Source organism: Orcinus orca, chromosome 2, assembly GCF_937001465.1.
Source record: "Orcinus orca chromosome 2, mOrcOrc1.1, whole genome shotgun sequence".
Taxonomy (NCBI): Eukaryota; Metazoa; Chordata; class Mammalia; order Artiodactyla; family Delphinidae; genus Orcinus; species Orcinus orca.
In genome coordinates this window covers 95,705,171-95,733,169 of record NC_064560.1, presented here as the reverse complement: position 1 = coordinate 95,733,169, position 27,999 = coordinate 95,705,171, and the positions used below count along the sequence as shown (strand labels likewise).

The following is a 27,999-nucleotide window of genomic DNA, read 5'->3' as shown; positions in this document are numbered from 1 at the left end:
CAGGAGAAAAAAGCTTTTCCAAAAAAGTATTGGCTGTCTTGAGGAATGCGGTCGCCCCCTTGGGAAAGTACATATCTGGGATCAGCAGGCGGCTGTGCGCTCGCACTCCGGATCGGCCTCCCCACCGCGCTCTTGCCTCCCCGCTCCCGCCGCCGCAGCCCCAGGGCCGCTCGCCGCCGCCACCATGGACGCCATCAAGAAGAAGATGCAGATGCTCAAGCTCGACAAGGAGAACGCCTTGGATCGAGCGGAGCAGGCGGAGGCCGATAAGAAGGCGGCGGAGGACAGGAGCAAGCAGGTCTGCCTGCGCCTTTCCTTCCCTGCGCCGGCCGGTCGCCCGCGCTCCGCCCGCCGGGGGCCCCCGAGCCCCGGGACCCGGGCCTCGCACCCCTTCCCGGCCCCTCACTCCGAGGACTCGGGGAGCCACCCCACTCCAGGGCGTCTGAGAAGGGGGAAGGGAAGAGCGAGACTCTGGCTTATTCTAACTTTTTCTCTCGTCTGGGGACGCTTATTTCCCTTTTCTGGTTCCCAGAGCCCGCGAAGTCCCTTCAAGTCCTAGAGGCACTTGATTCTCAGGATGAGAAATCAGTTTTGGATTCGGGGGCAGGGGAGAGGAGGAGGGTTGAAGGGAATCAAGTCCAGAAAGTGTTAGAAGTTCTTCTGGACTTTTTGACTGGGGAGTATAAAACATTCAACTGGGAAGGGGGGGCGCGAGGGAGGGGGGAGAGACAGTCACACAGTTTATTCCTAAAAACAAAGATGGACAGACTAGAGAGTACGGCGGGCCGGGGAGACGGGGGCGCTTTTCTGCACCCCCAAATTGTGGGCTTGAGCCCGCTGAGACCTCCGCAGGAGTCTCGCCCCGGGGGCTGGGGTGGCGAGCGGAGTGGGCTCCGCGCGAGAGGAAGGTTACCTAGGGACCCTTGAACCCCAACTCGGCGGCGCCTCACACCCGAAGGTCCCCAGCCAACTCGGTGCCCGTGGTGTGTGTGTGTGTGTGTGTGTGTGTGTGTGTGTGTGTGTGTGTGTGTGTGTGTGTGTGTGTGTGTGTGTGTGTGTGTGTGTGTGTGTGTGTGTGTGTGTGTGTGTGTGTGTGTGTGTGTGTGTCCGCCGCCGCCCCCCAGCTCGAGGAGGACATAGCGGCCAAGGAGAAGCTGCTGCGGGCGTCGGAGGACGAGCGGGACCGGGTGCTGGAGGAGCTGCACAAGGCAGAGGACAGCCTCCTGGCCGCCGATGAGGCCGCCGCCAAGGTACCCTGGGCGCGCGGCGCGGCGCACGAATGGCTAACTCTGTCTCTCTCTCTCTCCCTCCCTGTCTTTCCCTTTCTCTCTCCCGCTGTCCCTGTCCTTCTGGCTCTGTGCACCCACACCCCTCCCCTGCGGGATCACGCTGCCTGCTGCACCCCCCCTCCCGTCCCCGTCCCCCACGGCCAACTCCCAGCTGGAAGATGAGCTGGTGTCGCTGCAAAAGAAACTCAAGGGCACCGAAGATGAACTGGACAAATACTCCGAGGCTCTCAAAGATGCCCAGGAGAAGCTGGAGCTGGCGGAGAAAAAGGCCACCGACGTAAGTGCACGCACACACTGCCTCCCTCACCTTCTGCCCTGGTGGCCGCTCTGGGGTCACCACAGGGCCCAGAGAGCAATGGAGGAGGGTCACCTCCTCTTGCTGGAAACCCGCACACAGCCTGCCGTGGCCCAGAGCACTGGATGCTGCCTCCGACTGCTACTGCACACATTCATTTTTATTTCATCCATTCCTCTTTCTTTTTCTCCTTCTTTCCCCCACCCCTGGGGGTGGAGGGGGGTGGGTGAGAAGCTGGAAGAATACAGTAACTGAAATTGGACTCTGGAGGTGAACCCTGCTCCATGGTGGCAGAAAACCTCCGAGGTGTCATCACCGAGGTTTGTGCAAACAGAATGCCTAGTTTTCTCCACTTTCTTTCCTTTTGCCATCTCTGGTGGGTGGCAAGGCCTGGTTTTCGGTGGTGGGTCTAGTCAGGACACAGACTAGAGATGGCACTGAAAAAATGGCATGGTGCTACTTAGAAGGCTAAGCTTGATGGTGGGCCACAGAAACACTTGAGGCCTCCTTACTCACTAGGGAAGCTTAATCCAGCCCTTAAGATCTGCCTGGGAAGACGATATTTGCTTGGGTCTGCAGTCTGAGGGCACCAGATCCAGAAAGTAAGCTGGGAGTTATATATAGCTCAGTGCTTTATATGGTATAGTGAGCTAGCTGCCCCCGACTCTCCTGCTAACCCCACCCCAACCTGTCAGCCGCTGACAACCACCACATAGTTTCAAGGATGATGCACGCACCACAAAAGCTCTGCCAGCATTTTGTCCACTGCCCTCTGGAATCCTTTTAGCCGAAGAGCTTGCCTCTTCTGCTGCATGAGTCAAGACAAGCATTAGATTTCCAGAGGACCGACTTCTTTTCACACCATTCTAGAAGCTAATTAAGCCTAGAGGCCCAATTAGGAAAGAATTCGTTGGGAAGTTGGTAACTATTTCAAGAATGTATGAGCACCAGGGAAACCTATGCCCAGAAAGCTGAACTACCAAGTGCAGCAGCAGAATTTTTTGTATGAGAGTAAAGTGTAAATTGCTGGAGGATCTGGGTCTTGAAATCAGTAAGGCTTTCTGTGACATGAAAGGCACGAAATGTAATCTCCGAGTGTGCTTTGTAAATGAGGGATCCAGACACAGGACATTTAGAATCTGACAAAAAGAAAGTTTCAGTGAAAAGCAAGGTCCCTGGAAAGGGGGTTCAGGGAAACACTGATTTAGGTAAAATATTTAAGTTACAAACTACCTGGCTTTAGAAAAAGAGCCAAAAAAATGCATATAACTCTGCGCCAGTTTTGTGTAATGTAGATCAGATGTCTGCTCCGTATATGGTTAAATGGAGGATGTCTGTCTCCCCGAAATTCTCCAGCAGGACGTTTATTTAGCTTTTTCAAAAGAGCCGCTGATAGATCAAGGAGAGATATTCCTTATAAGGAAAAGAATGCAGAGAATTTGAAAATAGCCCAGTAAGACTGAAAGCAAGAGAAGGAGAAAAATCTACTACGATCTTAAGGGAAAAAAAATCATAATTATTGTAACTATGTGGTTCTATCATGTCTTTATTGAAAAGTCTTGTTTAATGGTGCATTGGAATGAGGTGAGGCAGAAGTGGCAAAGAGGATATTTAAAGCCAGCTCGATGGGGGAGGGCGGAGCCAGGAGGAGAGGGAGGTTTTTGAAGCTGTGTTCTTTTCTTTCCACTGGAAAATTATCCCTAATATGGTACACTTTTTTTTTTTTTGGTAGTATATTGATCATCTTCCCCTTTAAGACATTTTAGGTTGTTTGGAATCTGTAGGGATGTGCAAGACGTTTGTGAAGAAATGCTATATTTAGAGTGATTCCTAGCTAGTAAAAATAGTGAAGACTTGAGGAGGAAGAGACAGATGTCACTAGAGAAAGGTAGGAGAGAGGTCAACTTCCTGAGGTAGAATTGTATTAGGACATTGCACTATTAGTCAGCAATGTAAAACATTTTCACATTTTTCTACTACTAAAAACATTTTTCTATTAATTTACCAACACACTTTACAGATCCTATTCCAGAAATGGGCTCTTCCTAGCTTGAAAGGTTGTAACTTGCAAGGTCGGATCTCTGATGGTTTTGTTTTGAATTTTTTGCCGTCCCTCCACATAAGTGAGGCTGAAGGGGATCAAGCGCTCCATTTTCTCTCTGGCCCAACCCCTTCCCCAATAACTGTGATGTCTCTGACATCTGCAGTATGTAAGTCTTTATTCCCTGTAGGTCTTTGCTTTCTAAATCAGTGATTCTCAACCTTACCTAAACAATCACCTAGGATGGTTTTAAAACTTAAAATCCAGGCTGTACCCCAGGCCAATTAGAATCTCTGGGAGTGGAATGCAGGCATTAGTATTTGTTAAATACCCAGGTGATTCCAATGTGCAGCCAAGGCTGAGAACAACTGTCCTAAACTCTTGTATAATGACATCAGTGTGAAAATGAACTCACCTGAAACTGACTTTCCCAGATGTTTGAAAAGCAGGACATTAAGTCACTAGTTGGCTGCTTAGAGCATTTGCACCTGTCCAGCAGTTTCTGCGTCTCCTGGAGGCTCCCAGATGCCCCCTTCTCCCACCCTCAAAGTTGGAGGCCCCCAGTCTGTACTCTTAGGGAAGCAGTTGTGACCTCCCTCCTGACTAGATGAACTGTGTGGAAACAAAGCTAGAGGCTCCACCTACAGGATGTGAGGGCCCATGCTGGGCTTTGTGAGAGTCTCAGCAGAGGGAGGCTGTGAGAAAGTCCATAGCAAATGAGTCAGAAAAGCAAGGCGCTTCCTCATTAGGGCTTTGGCGTAGGAGGGGGTTGTCAAGTATGTTTTCTTTTTCTTCATTATTCCCACACTTAAACACATAGGAACTGACTTGAAGGGCCTTCTGTGGGAAAGGTGAGGAAAGAAAGCTGTGAGACTTAGAAGACATTTAAAAACGTAGCCGAAGGGGAGAATTGGCAGAGGGTGGTTCCCAAAGATTGTGTCCGCTTTGGTTTTCATCCAGCTGTAGCCAGACCCTCTCATAGGGTTCTGTAGACTTCCTTGGTGTGCCTTTTAAGACATCTCAGTCCGGCCCAGAATTGGTCAGATTCCAGAAGATCTCAGAGGCTGATCTAAAACCAGAGAAGGTTGTAACTAGAAGGGACCCTTGAGATGATTGTTTTTGTGGAAAGGAAAGTAAGTCCCAGATAGGCTGGTGGGCTTGAGGTCCCACAGCTGGTTATAGGCCGTAGCCTGACTCTTCAGACAGTGCCTGTGTATTTATTAACTAAAGCTATCATTTTAACTACGTACAAGGTATTGTGCTTAGTGCTTTCTGTCATTTCATAATCCTCACAGCAATCCTATGAGAAACGTACTACTATTAACCGTGCTTTTACAGATAAAGTCAAGTTGTTTTTCCGTCACACAACCAGGAGAGAACCAAAAGCCAGATTCTAACCTAGGGAGACAGCATTTAGGAGGTTTAACCTCTATGCAATACGTTAGTGGTTTTCCCTTCATGAGTTTGGAGGGAAGGAGAGTTGTTGTGGTTAGGATCTTGTGTTCTGGGGTTCTTTACATCGAGGAACAATCCCTTTGGGGGTACATTCAAGCCCCAAACCCCTCGCTCGGCTTCTCTCCTTCCTGGGCATGGGAAACTGGCAGTCCCGAGCGGAGCGCTCCCGCCGCCAACAGGCGGCACCGTCGCCCTTTGCAGTCAAATCCGTTACTCGGGTTCCCCACGGCGCAGGGGAGGGGCGCTGGGAGTCGAAGTAACACCCTCGGCGCGTTGGCCACCCTCCCGCTCACCAGGTGCCCCGGCAGCCTGCGCGCAGCGCCTGTCAGCCCCGCGGCCGCGAGCATGCGCGGTGCCTCCCGCGGTTGGAGAATTCCCGGGGTCCGCGGCGCGCGCCCCGCCCCGCCCGCTGGGCCCGCCCCCGGCTCTCGCGCACCCGCCTGCGGTTCGCCTGCGCAGCCTAGGAGGTCGCGACTTCCGGGCTGTGCCTGGGCCGCAGGGGGCGCTGCTGTGGCGCGCCGCGGCCTGGGCGGGGTGGCCGGGCTGTCGGAGTGCGGCAGCAGCAGCGGCGGCAGGAGCGCAGCAGCCGGCCTCTCCCGGGGCAGTCCGCCAGCCTGCCGGCCCGCCGCCGCCCGGCGCAATGGCGGGGAGCAGTTCGCTGGAGGCAGTGCGGAGGAAGATTCGGAGCCTGCAGGAGCAGGCGGACGCCGCGGAGGAGCGCGCGGGCAGCCTGCAGCGCGAGCTGGACTACGAGAGGAAGCTGAGGGAGACCGTAAGGGACCCACCCATCACCCATCCCCGGAGGCGCCTTCTCCCCAGTCGGCCCCACCGCGCCCTGCAGGGCCCCCCGGAGCCCACCTTCCCCCGCCACCCCTCCCCCCGCCTCGGGGCGCACCTGGGCCCGCAGGTGTCGGGCTCCGGGGAGGGGCGCTGCCCGTTCACTTCAGCCCATCTCGCTGGTCTAAAGAACCGAGGGAGAATTAGTGGTGTTGAGAAGGTTCTGGAAGCAGCTCTTTCCCAGAAGGAACTCTATGTCTGGGGTGTTTGCGTTCGGCCCGGCGTCTCGGGTCCCCCGGCATGTGCCCTTTGCGCTGCTGGTATTATTTACTCGGAGAGTGGGGACGGAAGAGGTCCCTTCTTTTGAAAATCCGTTCTTTTGGGAAGGGCGCTAACAGGTCATGTCTGAGGCATTGTCTGGCTTTGGAGCCCGGGGATGCTAAACTCCCCCATCCCTGTTTAGCCTTGGTTTCTTGAAAGCCTGTTTCTCTGGGGTGGTTGAGACACTGACAGCGCGTGTTCTGACTTAGTGTACGGCCCTTTGCCCTTCCCTTTCTTAACCATCCCTCCTCCGAAGTTCTCCTGTACAGGTAGATGTTCCTTTGTTACCGAGTCTTGAAAAAGTTGGCTAAATAGCTACGATTATTGGGTGTTTTCTCCCGCCGGCTTCCCCTCCCCCACGTTGAGTGTAATACCTGGCTTCCTTCCTTTCCACTAAGGCAAATGCATCCAGCACACCGGAACAGGATTTCAGAGGTAGTTAAGGCATTTGCTGTTTGTTGATTTTTGAGTGTGTGTGTGTGTGTTAAATCAGGATACTCAAACACCTTGGGAATTTTATGACAAGCGCTCATGTGGGGTCCTTCTGTGCTTAATAGAGGCGTATTCTGAGTTGAGAGGTGTATGTAATGGCATTATGGCTGGCTGCAGAAGCTATGAGACCTGTTTTGCATAAAATACCTAGAAGCAAATGGGTCCTCTTGAAAGGAAGGCCTAACTAGATGAAGTTTCAGATAAAATAGGCAGGAACCAGGAAATCAATAGGCAAAAGATCATTTTCTGTAGAGGACAAGACAGCAGCGGTCCCATGGATGTCTCTGAATTTGGCCAGGCAATGAATGAATTCCGACTCCCTCTCTGGCTCGCAGTTGTCCTTGAACCATTAGAACCAATAGAACATGATGGATGAGAACAAGAACTCTGGGCCCAGGCAGCTAGGTTTTGAATCATTTAACTTCTCAGTCCCTCAGTTCCTCGACTGTAAAATGTGGGTAATGGTAGTACCTGCCTGTTGTGAGGATGAAAAGAGTGTGTGTAAAGAAGTTGCAATGGTGCTTAGCACACTAGAGTAAGTGCCTTGCATCAGCTGGTATTAGAACTGCTCCACACTCGGCATCGCTCATTGCTCCTTTGCTTTCAGTTCACCAGCTATCAAAGGGTCTTAAAGATGGGCTGCTCATTTCACTACATCTTAAAACACTCCACTTCAATGCTTCTAATCAATTTTTTTTTTTCTTTTTTCAACTTGAACGGAGAGAGGACACAGGCAGGCTGGAAGGAATGTTTGGTGGGTCGAAGTGGTATTAGTGGTGGAAGTCAGTAGAACTCCCCTCCCCCTGCTAAGAAAGGGAATATGTGGTCCTGTACAGGACAGCCTCTTATGGACTGTTGGCCTGGTGATCGATATTAGACACAGAAGATAAATTTTATGAAGGGCACATTGTTACTATTTTACTCACCTTCTCTTTTGGGCTTAGTTTTTATGACAGTACTCTTCCTGGGCCAGTTGGGTAAAGATAATGCTTTCATTCTTTTCAAAGCTTTATATTAAAAGTGGTTTAGCTTCAAAAATTTTTAAGTGATTTTTGAAAATAGTCTATCCGGATGATTGGATGGGCACAGAACTTTTTATGACAGCAACTTGAGGACTGGGTCAGACCACTGAAGAAAGAATTTCAGATTGAGAGGTGTTCCTAACTTATGAAACTGGAACTTAAAGGTAGCTAATTGAAGGTGGTTTCTTGGTAGTTGTCAGGCATAGCTGTGAGTTAAGCTAGCAGTCACAGTTTCTCTTGGCAGCAAGGATAAAAATTTAGTGACAAAGTCATGAGCCACTGCAAAAAATATTTGAAGAGTTGGCCCTAATTCACATTCTCAAAGATTCAGACAGGCTGTAGTTAATTGGCCCTATTACAACCAGCACTTAACTTTGGAAAAAGCAACCATCCCTTTTTTTTATACTGGTTTGTTTTTCCAAGGTGTGTGGGCCCTTCAAAATTTTGGAATGAGGCTACTTTGCTTGGTGTAATGGTTGACTCCAGGTCTTGTGACCCACTAGGGTTTTGTTTGTCTTTTGTCCTTATCAAAGAGGGAGCAGGAAGAAGGCAGTCTGCCTTCCTTTTTTCTGGATGGTACTCAGCAAACAAGGGCACTTAACAGTTGCAGCCTGTAGGTTCTTAATTGGTAACTTCATTAAATCACAGGAAAAACCAATTTACAAAAATTCCCAGCCCTTCCCCTCCTTAGAGTTGGTAAATATTTCTGAAAACAGGAATCTAAAAGTGCATTTTGTGCCCCCATTGCCCCCCACCACCACCAGGGTGGCAGTAGCTGGAGTGTACATATACTCTGGCTTTCTGCTTTCATGTATAGGCAAGGCGAAGGCACTACAATACCCTGTTCACGTCCCTTCTCACTCATTACACAAAAATGCCTCGTGAGTTACAGGCTTTGGTGCAATAGAGAGATTGTTTTTAACTCTTATCCATGGGAGTGCCCCTTAATGTCATCCGTGTTTTTTTCCCCTTTCCTTACCATATAAGGGCAGAAGTTTAACTTGGCTATAGGGACTTGGGTCTTACACAGTAAACTGGGTGAAACTTTCTCTGTACATCTACAGTTCGCATGAAATAAAAAGGCCTGACCTTTGATCATCCCATGCAGTACTCCAGTTCAGGTAGGACTTTGAACATACATTCCAGAGGATTTATTTTTAGGATATAATATTATTCTCCTACAATTATTTCTTCTTAATTGTCCTAACGGAAATACTTGTTTTTAAAGTAAAAATCATTGCTATTTTTAAATTGCCTTTAGTTATATTGGCTAGAACACCTGGATTTCATGAAAATCTAGGCCCTGTAAAAGTTCTCTTTCAAGTCAGACTTGCAGTAACATTTTGCTATATTGTGTGGGCATGCACACAATTGTATCTATTGTAGTTTCTTAGGTAGCTGGTACCTTGTGGAAGGGATTGGGGGGCACATGCAGCTCTAAGGCACACGTGTAGAGCACCTGGTGGTTGTTTAACAACAGATCTGCAGGAAGACAGTTGGTAACCTTTACTAATATAGCAGTCTCTTTTCTGAGTAGTTCATTACATGTTGGGACACAATAGCACTTTTGAAATGAAAGAAACTAGCATCCCAAAGACTTCACCAGCAGTGTCAACACACGAGCTGTCGTTAGAAGCTAACCCAGTACACGTGGGTGACTTCCATGCCTGGAAATAATTTGCGTCTGGGGTCTTGACCCTTCCCAAATGCCTTGTTATTTATATCTGCTTTTTAAATAACAGATGGTCATGTGTCTGTAGGGTTTGTACTGACAGGCAACAGCCAGTTAAGTCTTAAGTAAACTGCCCAGGTGCTGTGATGGAAAGAACCTTAAAAAATACCTAAATAAGCCTCAGAACTCAGAGAATACATACCGGGGATAAAAGCTAGTGCAGGTGAGAGATGTGGGCCTTTTGAACATAGAGCATAATCCACCCCCCACCCCCGCCAAAAAAAAAAGTGAAAATAAGGGTGTCCTTAATTAATTTATGGAATTGAGTATATCTTGAATTCTAGAGAACCAAACTAAATTGTGATCAGACCAGTATGGTGAGGCCTGAGAAGCCAGTGAGAGCCCAGGGTTTTCCCGGGGGAAGCTTATGTAGAGATCGATACACCCCAGACACTGCTTTCAGATCTGGGCTGTTACCTACAAGCACCTTTGCCCATCCTGCTCTGAAACCTCTGGGGCAGCAGGCGTTGGTTTCTGGGGTTGAGAACAAATGCTCTGTGTCCTTGTGTGAGCTGGTACCGCCCTGGTGTTACTTGATGGTGTTTTCAATTTTATACGACACCTTTTTTCCAAATGGATTGAGAGGACTTGTTTAGCGGATGATATTCAGTACGGTAACCGTTCTTCTAGTCCTGGTTAGGTTCTTTCGCTGAAGGCCTTTTTTCAGGTAGGGGGTTGGAGTCTGGGTGGCTGTAGAGAACCTGCTGCTCTGACGTCAGAAAGCAGAAAGACTCCATAGGTGAGAACCACCAGTTCCAGGGCTTCCATGAGGCTCCAGGAGGCCTTGAGAAGGGAGGCAGGCATGCCAGCACGTGAGGACCAGGGGACTTTGGTGCTAGTCTTACCTGCCGCTGATGGCTGTGACCTGAGCATGTCAAAGATCCCTCCCTCTTCCTATTTTCTCTTCTATAAAGAGCTAGATGAGTGGTTCCCACAGGATTTTCCAGCTTCTTTGGATGGTGGGTGGGGTAGAGGGGGGGTTGCTTTTTTATAGTGCAGATTCCTGTCCTCCTTTCTGACCTCTTGAATCAGAATCTCTAGGGATGGGGCCTGGGAATTTGTTTTGTTTTTGTTTCTTTTTTTAAATTTTTGGCTGCATTGGGTCTTTGTTGCTGCGCGCAGGCTTTCTCTAGTTGCAGCGAGCGGGGGCTGCTCTTCGTTGCTGTGCATGGGCTTCTCATTGCGGTGGCTTCTCTTGTTGCGGAGCATGGGCTCTAGGCACACGGGCTCAGTAGTTGTGGCGCACGGGCTTAGTTGCTCCGCGGCATGTGGGATCTTCCCGGACCAGGGCTCGAACCATGTCCCCTGCATTGGGAGGTAGATTTCTTAACCACTGAACCACCAGGAAAGCCCGGAAATTTGTATTTTTAATATGCATCTCCTGGTGAATTTGGACACCCAGCCAGTTGTGGGAACTGCTGGACAATGCCTAGGGACCCCTCCAGCTAAACATCTTAGACCCCGTTTTGTGGACCACCCACAGGTCTGTTCTCTGTGTTGCCCCTGTCCTGGCTCCTAGAACAGATCTCCATTCCCAGTTGTTGTTCTGGTGCCGTATACGAGGCCTATTGACTGGTATTTCCGTAGGGCACAACCCCTAATGTAGGTTCTACAAAATGCTCTTGGGGAAAAGGAGTTAATGACATTTATAAAACAGTATCCAGAGCTAAGGGAAAGAACGGTTAGAGTGGAGGCAATAAGAGGGAAGATTTGGATTGATGGGCGTCCCTCTCAGGTAGGGAGATCTTCTGTGCAGAGGCAGGAACGAACATGGGGTGCTGTCTCCTTACTCTCTGATGCCCCAGGTGTGTGGGAGGCCAGGGACCTGGACTGGCCTGGCACCTGGAGGGTTCTTTCCCCGGAGTATAAACAGTCTCCTCTCTGTGAGTACAAAGTCCTTGAGGTTGGGGCCCAGATCGAAAACAGAACAGGAAGCTTAGAGTGTGGTGGCTACAGAAATTGTTTTGAAAATCTTGTTGACATTTCTCTGGCTACAGCACCTATAACAAGGATATTTAAGAAAAGGGGGAAAAATACTTCTGAGTACATGACCTAGACACTCTGCTGAGGATTTTTTGTTGGTGGTGTTTTGGAGGGTGGTTTTTGTTTTGCTTTTCATTTTAGTTCTCAGCTTTCAGGGTTGCTTGCTTGTTTTCCCCCATTCATGAAATGAATAGAATTTTACTAGAAATGGAAAATATAGAAAAGAAATCTGACCTGATCCCAAAGTATACCCTTAATGTATACCTCCTTCCGGTTTCGTTTTGTTTTGTTTTTTTACATGGGGCTAAAAACTTTTTAAAGTTTCCATACTTAAGAAATGTGTTATCCCTATTACCCTCATCCGTCCTCCAAAAAACTCCCAACATTCACCTGCCAGACCTGGTGGAGCCCATTACTAGCTGTGTACCTGCAGTGATCTACTTTGTGGGCCAGTGCAACTGTTAACTGACCTCGGATTCATTTCACATTTTCCCCTGCTCCCTGCCTCCAACAGCCAATTATTACTACATAGTTAATTTTGTGTGTGTGTGTGTGTGTGTGTGTGTGTGGTACGTGGACCTCTCACTGTTGTGGCCTCTCCTGTTGCAGAGCACAGGCTCCGGACGCGCAGGCTTAGTGGCCATGGCTCACGGGCCCAGCCGCTCCGCGGCATGTGGCATCTTCCCAGTCCGGGGCACGAACCCGTGTCCCCTGCATCAGCAGGTGGACTCTCAACCACTGCGCCGCCAGGGAAGCCCCATAGTTAATTTTTGAAGCGATAAAAGTGTATTTGCATGTTTTTATAAAAAGTCCTTCACCATGATTGTAGATGCCCTAATCACCTCTCTTTCCCAGAGAGAACTTGACTTTTAAAATTTTACAAATCTAGATGAGCAAAGAGCAGAATGTTCTCGTGTTCCTTTACTTCAAGGCCATAATCGTAGACTCTAACTACATGTGCATTTCAAACTGTGTATCATGGGTCCAGAAACTAAAAAAGTTGCTTTTGTTTAAATTAGGTTGGTTTTACTCATTTTGTTCAGTAGACCTTTACTGAGCCCATACTCTGTGCAGTGAATTGTGATTCCTTGCACATAAGAAGCTTACAGTTGAGTAAGGAAGACAGGACTGTAGGTAGAGAGCTAGCATAGTCCCAAAGTGCATGTTGTAGTTTTTAGAAAACTTCCAAGTGTCCTAAAAACCCCATCACCCCAGGAAAAGCACACATTCAGAGTGGATGAGGAAACAGTACCAGATTAACAAATTCTGTCTTTCACTTACGTGCATAATGTTTAAACAGCCATCAATGTGAGTGTATGTAATGGACCGGTCCAGGCTTGCAAGTGTGCTGAGGCTTATAGTAACAAATGCTCATAACTGTAGGTAACCATTGTATCTCCCAAAAAGAAACATCTTATTTCAGAGATAGATACCAAGTAAAAACAGTATCTGTACTGCTTTTCTTCTAAGGAGTTTGAAGCTCTTTTTGTAGCAACCTTGACTTGTGAGAAATTCCTGTAGGCGTATGTCACAAACGCTTGGGAAATTTGTCTTGGCCCTCTTCCAGTGTGACCAGTTATTCTAAAGGGGTGCTGAAGGGCAGGGGGCTTGCTAGGTTTTGCTGTGTCTCTGTATGGTGTATATTTTAGAACCACTGAATTTAAAAATATTTTAGTTCCTAAAATATTTAATAAAGCCCCTTTGAGAACACAATCAGCAGAAAGGAGAATTGAGACTCCCGAGTCCGAGTCCTCGCTGTGCTGCTCTCGTCTTGTGTGACTGAGCCTGGGTAAGTCCCATCGCCTCTGTCCACACCTCAGGCCCCACCGAGTGAGGTGGCTGTGATGAAGCTCCCCCTTAACAGGCAGGTAAAGCCAGCGTGTTGAAATCCATGGAGGAAGAGAACCAAGGGAGAGAGTGTTGCTGATGGTCGCTTTGTCCGATGAGGATGATGTGTGTGGATCTGCATATACCCCAAGGTGGACGTTCACTGGGTATGTCAATGGATGAACGTATCCGACAACTCCAGAGCTGACCAGGGCTTGTAACGCACTTTAGGGTGGCTCACCACAGGGCCCAGGCTTCCCATCTGGAACCAGTGTTTCAGTCTCAGCCCCTCCTGAAGGCACTACCCTCACTTTCTCTCCGACGCTGAAACGCCTTTCACTCTCTCTATCCAGGCTGAAGCCGACGTAGCTTCTCTGAACAGACGCATCCAGCTGGTTGAGGAAGAGTTGGATCGTGCCCAGGAGCGTCTGGCAACAGCTCTGCAGAAGCTGGAGGAGGCCGAGAAGGCAGCAGATGAGAGTGAGAGGTGAGGACCCCTCGTCCAGCCCACCTGTTAGCACAGCCTTTCCTCCTGGTGGAACGGGAGGGCTTCTGTGATCTTGGGCCTCTAAGAATTTTACAGTACCTTGGTGGCACTATTTCCTGACTTGATCCAGGTGCAACTAATGGTTTTGTTCATTTAACATTAGTGGGACACCTTTGTGCAAAGCACTGTTTTAAACCCCAAGGTTACAAATAAGAAAAAGACGCCATTCCTGCTCTCTTAGAGCTCACCACCCAGCGAGGGAGATGGACGTGTAAACGGGAGGTTTTAGGGATGTGTTTTGGTTCTTTAATTTCTACTGACCATGGAGCAATTATGCATTTTTTTTAAAAAGATAACTTTATTTAAAAATATACCAAGGAAGCCGCATAGCACAGGGAGATCAGCTTGGTGCTTTGTGACCACCTAGAGGGGTGGGATAGGGAGGGTGGGAGGGAGGGAGACACAAGAGGGAAGAGATATGGGAACATATGTATATGTATAGCTGATTCACTTTGTTATAAAGCAGAAACTAACACACCATTGTAAAGCAATTATACTCCAATAAAGATGTTAAAAAACATGAAATATACCAAGGAGGCTTAGGCCGAGGTAAATACAGTATGGGCTGTCAGTTGTCAAAGAGCCCAAGAAATGAGAGGAAGAGAAAGCACAGATAAAACAGAAATACGATCCACAAAAGTAAATTGTTTTGGACTTAGTAAAGCTGATAAGACACACGTGCATAGGTAAGTACAGTCAGGTCTGCATGTCTGCTGAGCATGCTCCCACTATGACCTGGCTCTACCTGACTTATTACCCCAAGATTCAGCCTTGTGGTAGTAAAGGAAAACCAGGGCCATATCAGCCATCGTGTATTCCATCAGGCATTTTCTCTCATGTTCAACTGTTCAAGTTATTGTACTCATATTACTTGGAAGCACTCCAAGAAAGACTTCACAAGACTAGAGAGAGTTCTGCCCTTCGAGGGATGACAAAGTATTGTGATGTCTCAGACACTGGCAGTGTGTTTCTGCGCTGTGACCTGGGCAGGTGCATGCAGTCATTTTGTCCATTTCTCTGTCTTTGAGGTGCATTTCTGCCCTCTGCCACCATGGATAAAGAATGATTTCAGACTTTAGGATTAAAGAAGCTCTTTAGCTGAAGTTTTCAGCTCATTATTCACTGTTGATTATTGATTCTTTTCTAATCAAGAGTTTTGGAATTCTTAAAGATGACTCATCATCTCTTACAGTGTACATATAACCAACGGTTTTGTGGCTGCCTTCTTCCTGAAATACACTTGTTAGTGAACCTGAAAGGAAGGCAGTCTGGCAGTGTTAGACATTGGAGTAAAAAGGTATTTAGAGATCATTTACTCCAGTCCCCTGGTTTTACAGATGAGAAGACTAGGGTTCAGAGACTGGTATGGCCTGCCCGAACTCTCAAAGAGAATTTATGGCCGAGCCAAGATGCAGGTCTCCTAAAATACACTGTAGTGCTTCATTTAAAAAAAAAAAAAAAAAGGTGACTTATTTATCTTACTGCCTACTTAGATTTTGGTAAATGAATCCCGTTTTAACATAATTTGTTATTGCTTAAATCTGTAATATAGGTCAATTAACATTTTCTAAAACTTACCACCATGCTGAAGGATCCAAACATACATCAGCATAGAAGATGGTGTTGGTCCTGCCTCTCAACACCTCTATTATGAGTTTTATTATAGGCAAAACTCAGTTTCTTCTCTAAAATATGGGTCAACCCACATGAAATTGCCATTTTTGCAGGTCCGATGTGGTCAAATACCAGCAATTTCATTTGCTTCAATCTAATACTTAACATTTGTGGCTAAAGGGGTAAGAACAGCTACTTTCTTTGTGGGAAGGAAGTACATGAAGATAAGTTTGCTTTCGTTCTAACTTTGGTCCATTTTTAAGCTGAAGCTTCCCACCAGAAAAGGGCAGAAGTCCCATTATTTATATAGCAGGTAAAGCTTGTTGACCTTCCTTGATTCCATGCCTCCCACATTCAAACAGGATCCTCACATGGTACCTTTCATTTCACATTAGCTGCCTGGACAGTGTCAACAGTACCAAAAGTGTAACCTTTCATTCACAATAAACAGAGAGAGGGAAGTGTATGTCTTTTCTGCCTGCAGCTCTAGAAAGTCTTGTTTCATGGTTTGGAAGGTAAAAGTAGCTCTGTGCTCTGTTTCGGTCTGTCAGTTACACGGAGCCTCACAAACCACTGTGGTGCAGGGTGAGTTCGTGGAGGTCGCCTCTAAATCTTGGGCCTTCCTGCATGTTATCCTTTTCAGAGGCATGAAAGTCATTGAAAGCCGAGCTCAAAAGGACGAGGAGAAAATGGAAATTCAGGAGATCCAACTGAAAGAGGCCAAGCACATCGCTGAGGATGCCGACCGCAAGTATGAAGAGGTCAGATCCTGGGGCCCAAGGCCTTGTGGACTCTCAGCCACGGGGGCCCAGGAGCGGGGGAGCAGTGTACAGCCTTGCGTTCTTCAGTGAAACCATCTGCTTCCTTAGCAGAAATGGGTGGTTTTGAGAAGCAGAGTTCCTTTGTCCCCAGAAAACGGTTCTCAATTTTGATCCTGCTAGGGGATCAGTTGCACTGGAAAAGACCAAAGCTTTTTTTGTGCCCCCATGCCTCCCCCCACCCCCCGCCCCAAACACACACACACAAAGACCAGGACAAAAGTTCTCTGGTCAGGAGAAGGGAGAGTTGGGCCTCTTGTGTTTTGTGGAAGGGACCTCTCATGCTGTCACCACACAAGCAGTTCTCCCTAGTGTGATTCACCTGGCACAGCCCAGTTCAGTGTAGAGACACAGACCATGCACTTGCTCCCTAGATTCATGGAGGCCTTCCTGTCTGTCCTCCTCTCTCCTCAAGGTTCACAGGTGAATCACCTCCTGGTCATGCCCCATGAAAGCAACCTCCTGTGTGATAACAGAGCCCACATGACTGTGTTAAGGTTTTAGTTTTTCCCTTAATGTACTATGGCTATCCTGAAACAGCACTGACTCTTCGTCGTCATCATCTCCCATCTCCAGGTTACACTATGCCCACTAATTTTGAAATGCTTCCTAGGATCCCTTCTCTCTGGTCCTTTCTTCCACTGACCTCATTAGTCACCTCAGCAGCTTCTCATGTCAGCCTCTCTTGCTGTTTCTGTTGGCATTTGTAGCCTGCTGCACACAGAGGGAGTCGAGGTACAGAGCTCTAGATGGATGGAGTTCTCAGGATTATTTTCAGTCTTGCAGCCCCGCCTTTTCAGCATAAAAGGCGTATATCTCATCACACTGCTAGTTTGGAGATTGTGAACTTCATCTCTCTCCCTCCTTCCACGCTTGGTCTGGCTGCTATGTAACTATACAGGCCTCACCTAGGTAGGACTAAAGATGAGCCAGCCCACCCATAACTAGCCACGCTGGGTCTTGGTGAGCAGAAGCCTCTGGCCTCCTCTCCATGGGCACGCCTGGTGGAGAGTCGCTTCTCTCCAGTGCACGGGAAAGAGGATCATCTTGTTTGGAGGCAAGGACTCCTAGGGGCTGACGGATCCAGTCCTCACCCCACACCCCTCCTCAGAGCTTGGAAGCCCCATGGTGTGCGTGTTTTGTGTTTGTTCTGCTGCAGGTGGCCCGTAAGCTGGTCATCATTGAGAGTGACCTGGAGCGTGCAGAGGAGCGGGCTGAGCTCTCAGAAGGGTAAGCGGGCCCGGCGCCAGGAGGCTGTGTGTGGGGTGCTGCGGAGCAGTGACTAAACAGCATGACCTTCTGGCAGCTGCACATTTACCTGTTTCAGCTCCGGGCTCCTTAAGTGCTCATTTGACGTGGATGAGCCACGAGTATGGAACACGGAGGACTTGCGTGGGGTGTCTATGTATGAATGCGTGTATCACTGCATGCCTTACCTGCACACTGATTTTGAGAATGGCCTTGTGCATTTCCTGTGTCCACTAACAGCCAAGTTCGACAGCTGGAAGAACAATTAAGAATAATGGATCAGACCTTGAAAGCATTAATGGCTGCAGAGGATAAGGTACTGATGGCTCATGGATGGGTTTTAAGTTTAACTGCAACCCAGGTGTCTTTCAGCTTCCAATGCCTACTGGTTCATTTTTATAACGACTGCACCTTCACTACACCCTCTGCTATCTTATACCTTGCTTTAAGTGCTTTCTTTGGGTCCTTTATACTCCTTTGTTTTTCCTTCATAAATGCTCTTTGGTGCAGCCAAAAAAGAAGCCAAATTATCACACTTCAAGGTTGTTGGATTTTGTCACCCTGCCTTTCTGCTGTGTCAGGAGCAGTGTCCATGGCAAAATTGAGCGTTTTAGTACCTTGATGATTTGGCTACTTTAAGGCAGCCCTTTGTTCTCTAGGACTCGGTTTTCATTTTTTCCCATCCCTCTCCTTTTTCTCTCCTCCTTCCTTTGGCTTGTCTCCCACCCTTTCTACCTCTGATCGAAAACGTTAGCAAATGTGCCGAGCTTGAAGAAGAGTTGAAAACTGTGACGAACAACTTGAAGTCACTGGAGGCTCAGGCTGAGAAGGTAGGCCAGGAGCACGGCGTGGGGGAAAGGCATCTTTAAGAGCTGCTCTAGAGACACCCCCTTTTTCTCTTCTGGGGCCCTGCCAAGGAAAGGAGTAATCCATTAGACACTTTGGCAAATGGCGTCATTTTGAGGCAATTTCCTGATGATTATCAATAACAGATTCTTTTTTTTTAATGGAGAATCTATTTTATTTTGAGTATGTGAGTCATCTGTAACAATTTAATTTAAACCAAGTGCCAAATGGATAAGTTATCTTGTTCTTATCCCATGTAAAACAATAGGCAGGAAAACAGAGAATGCATTGTTGTATGCCATTTGATATCAGAGGCTCCATTACCTCCTAAGAGATCCTCAACATCTGTTGGCTGGGCTGACACTTTCGTTGTATTAGAAGACCTCAGTATAGGGTGAACTATGGCCTGACATCTGGAACATTCTTTCTAATTACAGTACTCGCAGAAGGAAGACAAATATGAGGAAGAGATCAAGGTCCTTTCTGACAAGCTGAAGGAGGTAATATTAAGGGTGTTGTGGACAAAACCAGCTGGATTGAGTTTGTTTTTACGGCACTGTTCAGGGCTTTTTCATTTTCAAGTTAGAATGATCCAGGGATTTTCAGGGGTGGTCTTGGAGAGTGAGCTGTGCTCGCCACCTCTCACTGTGGTGACTGACTGGCAGGTGGTCTCAGACCCCATTCCTGGGTGCCAGGCTTGATTTTCATTCTCTAGTTTCTCTATATTTGTAGCTACTGGAAACCTAAAACTTCCCAATTCTGATTTAAATAAATTGAATTATTGCAGGCTGAGACTCGGGCCGAGTTTGCGGAGAGGTCAGTAACTAAATTGGAGAAAAGCATTGATGACTTAGAAGGTAAGATCTTAAGTTTTGTTTTTAACTTAATCCTTATGGCGAGTAGTGACCCGGCAAAGTCATTTTCCAATCATTGCATCCTCCTTGATACACTTCTTTGCTCTTGCACATTCTTCCTGTCTGCCCTTTGGGGTTTTCATTCCGTGGCTCTTAAACTCTCTGTTCACCAGATGACCGTTAGCCACCAGACGGGGCCCATCTCTTTTTGTAACAGCAGATGCCAAGCGGCTCTACTGCACACTCTTCAGAAGTGTGGCAGGTTTATTTCTCACTCTGAGTGAGGTGGTCATAGGTGAGAATGACTGGTGTGTTTTCTGTCTTTAAGTGGTATCTCATTATTGCCAGGATGGTATGGATTTGTTTTTAGGCACAACTTATCTTCCCCCAAGTGCGAATTCAGTGTAAGGGTTTGGATTTTTTTTTTTTTAAGTTACTAATCATCTTGGCATGTGCTGTGTATCCTGACAGGGGGATGGAGGGTAATAGGGCACTACACTTGGACATTATACTTCAGCACTTCTCCACTAAGATATTTCGGTTTTATTTTAGTGACACCCTCTCTGTCTCTCAGAAATCCTAAATGTTGAGCTCTGAGGCTGTGAAAAAGAAAGAAACAAATACATAAAATATATACATCAAAGGCAGAAGTGGCTAGAGAAGGGACTGGAGGTTGGTGCAGATGATAACCAAGCTGGTGGAAAAGAGCAAATGACAAATGGTTGCAGAACAATCTGCCAAATTGCAGCAGAGTATGAAACCTTCATCAGAAGAAGAACTGAATTGCAGACTTGGCACGGCAACACCATAAAAAGCGTGGCTCTCCTCGCTTTTCAAGCCTCCTGGACCAGCCAGGGCAGCTTGAGTGGGCAGACCACAGGAGTAGTCTGGACGACGCCCAGAAATCCATACCCCCGTGGTCTAGTTTGGTCCGGAAATCAGTGGTTTCAGGGTGGAGCCAGATAAGGATTACAGACTGTAGTCACAAATTGTTTCTTCAAAACAATGCCCTTGGATATTTTTTCCACTGTTTATAGTGGCAGGTGGCTGACTACTCCAGTGTAATGAAATTATAGCTCTATAAAAGAAAGATGTTCTGTTACCCCTCTCCCAACCAGGAGACAGCCTTGTGTGGTTTCGTTCAGGGTTTAACATGGTTTACTGATATACCTGCCGTATTTGTTATGATTTTCATATTGAGTTTCTTGTTTTATTTTCTAATGGGTTTTGTTCTTTTTGTTTTTGTTTTTGTTTCAATTTTATTAAAAACAAAACGCACGCCTCCTGCATTGGCCACCTGCTGCGGCACCAATTCCTTCATGCATTGCCCTTTTCTTGCTGCTGTGTCGGGATGGTGTCCATGCCACCCTCACTCACCCTCCATCTCTTGATCACTCTCCATGTCCTTGCACCTCTGCCTTCCACTTCCTGGTCATAGACGAGCTGTACGCTCAGAAACTGAAGTACAAAGCCATCAGCGAGGAGCTGGACCACGCTCTCAACGATATGACTTCCATGTAAATGTTCATCCACCCTGCCTGCTCACACCCGTGCCCTCATGCTAATATGATAAATTCGCCACCACTCCCTTCTGTATCTCCAGAATCTCCATCTTTACACCTTTATGCTCACTGTCTTTGCATAATCTAGGATAGTCATTGTTTTTTCACATTCTACTAACATAAAGGCCAAGTAGATTGTCTGTCTATACAAAACCATTTCCTTTCAGAATCCATTTATTTCACATTGTCTCAGCTAGATTGTTCCCATGAAGCAGTGAACTGGAATATGTGTGACTTGGGCACTGTCCTTTTAGGAAATTAAACTAGGCTCAAGTAGAATTGGTAGGCCACGCAATTGTGCAGGAATTTCCCAAGAAATATCAAAAGGCGGTTTCCTGAGATTCAGTTAAATACAATGTGAACATTTTTCGTAAAAGAAATAATAAATTTAAGGAACCCAACACTGTCAGATGACTGAGGCTCTCAGAGAAGGGAAATTGATCCAGAACAGCATAAAGAATGTTGCTGTAAAAAGTCACATTTTCCTTTTAAGGATTCTAGACAGAAATGAACCCTCTGCCGGGTAGCCAAGCCTTTAATTTTCTGTTTATATAAAAGAATTAACATACAAACACCACAACCTGTGTCAAAGAAATAGAACATAAAACACAGATTGTGTTATATGAGTTTGGGAGTTAATGGCCCAGCTTTTACTACTGCTGGGCAGTAAGAGTGGAGTAGGTAGTCTTAATCTCACGAGGACCTGGAGCATACACGACTAACTTACATATTACTAACCAAACCTGAATGTTAAGCTGGATCTGCCCCTCTAAATTCTAACCTGGAATGTTTCACAGAGGCTTCCTTTTAATCTCATAAGATGGCATTGAATTCCACGTAAGCTGGAAATTTCAGTTTCCTGGCCCACCTGTCATTCCTTTACCCATGCAGAAAAATGGTAGCTTGAAGAGTGTTGGCAAGTGCCTGCTGCCTTATAGATTATAGAATCGCCACACTACCCCTTGAGACATGACTGTCACCATGGAAACTAGAGAGAATTCCATCCTCTCTTCCCTCATTTGTAAATGAGGGGATGGATCAGATCATCTGTCTCTCAGTGCTAAAATGTGGTGATTCTATGAGAAAAGCTTTTAGCATTAAGTATGGTTAAATATTCTGAAAGGTGGGTTTAGCTTAAAATCTGTTTTTAAGTTCTGTTCATGGGTCTTTTGCAATGAAACTCCCCCAGAAGGGGCTTGTGCTGGCCTCGGGTCCAGACACTGGTGGGCAAGGATAGACATTGTCCTGTAGGTGCGGCTGGCAGCGGGTTTTGCATGTCTGCTTCTTACGTGTGTTTCATATGCTGCTCTCATCTGTTAGTTTAGCTTCCCTGTTTTCCATTGTGCCACTTTTTTCCTTTTTCTCCCACCTTTTCTCTTCATGCAGATAAGTCTCTTTGCTTCACTTCTCGCACGACCCCTTCATCAAGCTGGATGTCCCTCCTCTCTGAGTTCTGCAGTTTGTCTCTTCTCCAGCTGACCCTGGTTCTTTCTTTCCACATCCTGCCTTAGGGCCAGGCACACACTGTGCTTCCTATTGTACAGAAGCTCCTCATTGCAGTGTAAAATAAACACTGTGTAAGCTATTTCTGTTTGCTATTCTTTTTACTTCTTATTTATTGACATTTTAGTTTCAACACTGAATAAAACTCCAAATCTTCATCACACATATGAGGGTTAATTTTTGGCTGCTGCTTTGCTCTTTTTTTTCTCCCCCCCCCGATTCTGAACATCATACATTAATACCAAAAGACTCTAAAACAGTAGTTCCTTGCGGAACTTTTAAAAAAATACCCATGCCTGGGTCCCTCTCAGAGTTTTGGTTTGCAAGGGTTAGAGTGAGGCCTGGGCATGTGTGTCTTTTTAGGGATTGAGATGGCTCTGGTATGTAGTACGGGTTGAGAACCTCTGCACAGGGGATGTTGCTTGTTGGAGCCGGAAGATCTGCCTTGAGCAGTACCTTCCTCTGCCAGATGTTTAGTTGGGATGTGGTGAGCCCTCTGTGTTGGTGTTTAGATAGTCCTGCTTGGGAGGGTGTGGCTGCCACCCCACATTGCTAGGAACTTACATATCAGAAAAGGTGAAAAGGAATGTGGATTCAAACAGTGTAAGTTGAGGTTATCGTTGATCATCCTTTTACAGCACAAAGAACAGTTAAAGCTTTTTAAAAGTATATTCATTCCTCAGCCACCTTCATTTTGATCATGAAATGACATTCTTAGGTTTAAGGAACATACGATTATGTTCAAGTCAAGATTTATTTTTGTACTCTTAAGCGCATCATGTATTCTTTAGGAGGGGTTGTACTTAAGTAAATCTTTGTAGTAATTAACTTTTTTTTCTTTTTTTTTGTGAACATCTTTAAAGCATAGCCATTAAAGTTGGTTCTTTTTTTTTTACCCCTTAAAAATAGTAGAGGGCTTCCCTGGTGGCGCAGTGGTTGAGAGTCTGCCTGCCGATGCAGGGGACACGGGTTCGTGCCCCAGTCCGGGAAGATCCCACATGCCGCGGAGTGGCTAGGCCCGTGAGCCATGGCCGCTGAGCCTGCGTGTCCGGAGCCTGTGCTCCACAACGGGAGAGGCCACAACAGTGAGAAGCCCGCGTACCGCAAAAAAAAAAAAAAAAAAAGTAGAAATAGTTCAGTTATAGTTTATCAGTTATATTTATAAATTCAAAACCAGCAATTAAGTGATTTTTTTTTATAACACATCGCAAAATTAGAACTTAAAAATGATGTGGACTTTTATTTCTTCATTCCCAATATTTCTCCATCCTCAACAGTCTGGCTATATTTCTCCTGTGTTTTAAATGTGGGTGACCTTCATCTGTTTGTGTATAGTTTTTCTTAGCCTAAGAGTGTTTATATACCCCTGTATTAAAGTAAATTTGGACAAATTGAAAATGTCAGTCACTCTACAAAACCTCAGAAGAGAGTAAAAATACTCTTTTTAAGAGGTAAGTGTATTTAATAATGGTATAGTGGACTTTTAAAAATTTATAATTTAGACAGTGTCTCTCCCTTGAGAGTGTAAAGTCTTCAGTAATTTCTTGTTTATCTTTTCCTGAGGCTTCTTGGGCCTGCTTTTGACTATGATTCCTGCCTTGTTCTTTTAAAATTCAGAGTAATAGAAGTGGGCCCTTCTCTGAGTAACCCTGCTCTCTGCCATAGATAAAATGACAAGTCTGAAAGTTCTGCTGAGCAGATGTTCAGTTAATTTTGGAGGCACATCTGTTTTTTGAAAGCCCTTCTGGAGATTTTCACACTTCCTATAAGTATATTCTACAAGGGGAAATGGGAAACTGATGGATTGGAAGGCAAATCTGGAATAGCCCAAGAAGGTATGGGTGCACAGGAGGATAAATAGCTTTTTGATTTTATCAAGAAATTGTTGAGGCCCAGGCTTCTAGCTCACAGGGTCAGGCCATATGTAGAGGCAGCTGCTGCAAGAGCCTTGGTTGGACCAAACCCCAAAAGCATTGCTTGGCACTAGACATCCCAGACATTGGGGAGGTAGAACAGGAGGGAAGAATACTTGCAAACATGTAAGTGTTCCAGGCACACCAGTTCCATGGCAGCTGAAGTGGAGCAGGTCCAAAGGAGGATGTGGTAGGGACAGCTGTCATTTAAGCTGCATTCACATTGACCCTCTAGATTCTCTGGGATTTCTCCAGAGTTCTTCCATCCCAGTTTGGCTGTACATTGGCTCAGCAAACTAAGACATCCTACCTGCCTTTGGTGGTATCTCCCACGCGATAGTGTGAATGTGCTAGTGGGGTATAGATTTTGCACCCCCCAAACATGCAGGATACCATGAAAGGTAGGAAGGCTGTGGTAAAGAGATGAACCAGAAATGTTCTTTGCCCTCAATGAGCTGGCTATCTTGTGGGAAGATAGATGAGGGAAGCAAGTCTGAACTAACAGATGGTGTGCATTTAGAGTCAGCAAGGAATAGAGACAGTAATTCTGACTGGGCGCTCCCTGGAGGAGGTGGCATTTGACTGGGGTTTCGAATATTCAGAAAATTTGGATGGACAAAGAAGACAACGCAGCAGATATTCCAAGCTAGAAAGCACGACGAATATAACGTATTCCCCATCTCCTACCATACATGAGAGAAAATTAAAATAAGAATTGATCAATTTCCCCACAGACCTGGGGGCTAGAGACGGAACCTTTTTCTTTTCCCCGGGGCATAGGATTATCGCTTTTCAAGATCATTAAGTTAGAGTTTTGTGGGTCTAGGTTGTCACCGTCATTGGAAGCAATAATGTATTCTCCAGCTTTTCATGGTAAGTGCCAGGTTCTTGTCCTTGTTGGGGCATCCCCTGGACCACCAGATACAGACTGACTCTAGTGGCTGCCTTCCTTGCCAAGTGAGCAGATTACATGCCCGAGTGTAAAATGCTTTTCACACTGGTCTCCATGTGGCTGTTTGAGATTTTATTCATTTTATACACGTCCATCTAGCACCAGAGAATGCCATCCTCTTCAGAAGGTCAGCAGTTAAATTTTAAGTCAGTTTTGAGTGGAGATAAATGCTTGTTCTTTTGCTGTTTGAGTAGGGTAACACGCCCTGTATCTAGGCTGGACGAGAGTTCAGAATTTGCACCCTGTATCACAGCAACTAGGGGAGGGACAAGGGAGCTCAGTTCTGCTGTTAATGCAGCGGCGGTAGCCCCTCTTGGTGCTACCTGAAAGGAAAGCCAGCCCTGGGAGTGGAGATGAAAGGGGTTCCAGGGAGAGGTGAGCAGAAATGGGCAGGTTGAGGTTTCGCAGGAAGCTCTCAGCCGAACCCTAGCAAGGAGTGGGCTCGCCTCCAGCCCTGCCCGTTCCTGAGGCTGTTTCCAGAAGCTGCATTCAGCCCGGTTTACACAGTGGTTTTACTGAGATGCATGAGGAACATACCCTCTCTGTGTCCTCCTCCTCGAATCCTGCTGCTCTCTTTCCCTCCCGTCCTGCCAAGAGAGGCGTCCTGGCTCTCCCTAAGTCTGCCAGGCCTTTTCCATCCGCCCTTCCTGGGCACAGGACAGCTGACCACAGGGTAAGGGTAACCTGTTCAGCAAGTGACTGGCGCCCGAGGTACCTCTGTGTTCTGTCTGCGAGCTCCCTCTCACCAACTCCAGCTAACCTCTCTTCCTTCTGCCTCTTCTCTTCTGCTAACCTGCTTGCTGACCTGTACAGACGAACTCTACCAGCAACTTGAGCAAAACCGCCGCCTAACTAACCAACTAAAGCTGGCCCTGAATGAGGATTAAACTTAAGTGGGAGAGAACCTGGGCTGAATTCTAGGAACGCAGCCCATGGGCAGGAAATCTAAGACTGTCATACCTTCACCTAATAGGGTTGAAAACGATTCCTTTCTGCAGAATTGAACATGAATCAGTTGAAAGGCTGGCCTTGCCTGCATTTTCCTCTCATATCTGGAATAATTAAGTTCTCTTTAATCCCCAAACCACTTTTATGGTAAAATTACATCTGTGTATATGGATCAATGTTTATAATCAATTCAGCACTCATCTTTGCAAGAGCAGGTCCTCTTGTTTGAGCTGATACATAATGAGGACCAAAAAAATGTTTTCTATTTCCTACAGAGAACTGAGTCTTGCTTTAAGTTAGAAAGCCAAAGCAGAGGGGTGTGTATGGGTATAAGTATATATATATATATTATATATAGGATGTGATATATATAATATATATTCCTATTACATATTCATATTTCTAACTTCTAAGTATCTGGTATAGTGTTTGAAATATGATTACCTATGCTTGGGCAAAATAGCTTTTGAAAACAGGAGTTCATGTCAGAAGTCCCTGATTGTCTGAAAGGTATGCTTTTTATTCAATCTAACAGTGTTGTTGGATTCTGGTGAGAATGTCATGCTAATAATAAATAGAGCACTGTGAAAATAATAATAAGAGAATGTCCTACTGGAGTGTGCATGAAACGTGTTGGTAATTTTTTTTTAATGAGTAACAGAAATAAATCATTGAAAAAGTTGTCAGAAAGCCTATTTACGTCATGTTTGTTTTCTGTGAGACTGTGTTACAACACAACTCTCAGACCTTAACTGCCTGTAACTCAGAAACATCTGCTGTTAACTTCAGTGCTGCAAGCACCTCTCCCTGTTCCCACGGCACATGACCAGTGAACCTTCACCAACCCCACCTGCATTTTGTCCTCAGTGGATTGTTGGTGGAGGTTCACCTGGCCACTCTGTGAGAACCTGCTGTGCCTGTAGTTCCTTCGGGTCCAAGACAGCTTCCCCTTCGTAGGTCCTTGTCTGGAAATGAGTAATGTCTTACGAGCATGCCTGGCCCTAATCATCTCATCCTGTGTTTGTGATTGATGTTTGCCTGCCTAAATGTACAAACCACCACTGTGTCCAAAGCGCAGCTATTCATGACTTAATTTTCTAATCCCACCACAGAGAAAGTGGCTCATGCCAAAGAAGAAAACCTTAGTATGCACCAGATGCTGGATCAGACTTTACTGGAGTTAAACAACATGTGAAAACCTCCTTAGCTGCGACCACATTCTTTCATGTTGTTTTTGTTTTTTGTTTTGTTTTGTTTTTAAACACCATGCTTACCATGAAACCCCTTAAATGCATTTTTATTTACTTTTACCACTGTCACAGATACATCCACAAAGTACCAGCTAGATCAGGGGTGGGAAAGACACACACACAGGCAAGCCCGTGTCAAGGCGACAATGATTTAAATGTGCCATTTCCCAAGTTGACGTTGCCACACTTCGTAGAGAGTAGCAACACAGTATGCTTAGTCCAGGAATCCTTGCTGAAGCAGAAAGATTTTCACTCAAAGTGCCAATGATACATGAACAGGAAGATTAATGTTGGAAACACAATCAGGTGTGGATTGGTGCTACTTTAAACAAAAGGTCCCACTGTGGTCTTTCATTCAATATTGTACAATTTAGAATTCTGTCCAACACTAATTTATTTCGTCTTGGGTTTAATGATGAGGTGAGACTACGGATCCTGTCTGGCAGAATTCACTAAAGCCAAGGGTTTGTAAGCCAACGTGCTCTTCTAAGGCTTCTGTTTTCTTTTAATTGGCACATTTGCAGTTCGTTACAGCTCGTGGGATAGCACGCGATGTGGATTTCCACCATGTTCAAGTGAAAGATTTAGGCACCACGTACAATGGTGAAGAAAAAACATTGTCTTAAGAGTTATAACTGTATGGAAACCTTGTATAATGATATGGAATAAATGCACATTGTAGGACATTTTCTAAATGGGGTGGTCCTGTC

At 46.3% G+C, this 27,999-nt stretch overlaps 1 protein-coding gene across 21 annotated transcripts; it reads left to right on the top strand.

The window, feature by feature from the left end:
- Nucleotides 1-6: 6 nt before the first annotated feature.
- TPM1 (tropomyosin 1) lies at nucleotides 7-27,984 on the top strand. 21 transcript variants are annotated; one of them, XM_004274709.4, is made up of 10 exons: nucleotides 7-298; nucleotides 1,441-1,566; nucleotides 13,588-13,721; nucleotides 16,039-16,156; nucleotides 17,373-17,443; nucleotides 18,216-18,291; nucleotides 18,745-18,807; nucleotides 19,095-19,164; nucleotides 20,600-20,678; nucleotides 22,110-22,308. In XM_004274709.4, exons 1-10 carry the CDS (start codon nucleotides 185-187, stop codon nucleotides 22,111-22,113), a joined length of 855 nt encoding a protein of 284 aa, XP_004274757.1. In that variant the 5' UTR covers nucleotides 7-184; the 3' UTR covers nucleotides 22,114-22,308. The 21 variants fall into 21 exon arrangements, with proteins under 21 accessions (XP_004274757.1, XP_004274760.1, XP_049562154.1 ...); XM_049706198.1 differs by lacking the exons at nucleotides 18,216-18,291; nucleotides 22,110-22,308 and adding exons at nucleotides 1,125-1,250; nucleotides 17,702-17,777 and having other exon boundaries at nucleotides 24-298; nucleotides 20,600-20,682; XM_049706199.1 differs by lacking the exon at nucleotides 22,110-22,308 and adding an exon at nucleotides 1,125-1,250 and having other exon boundaries at nucleotides 27-298; nucleotides 20,600-20,682.
- The last annotated feature ends 15 nt before the right edge of the window (nucleotides 27,985-27,999 follow it).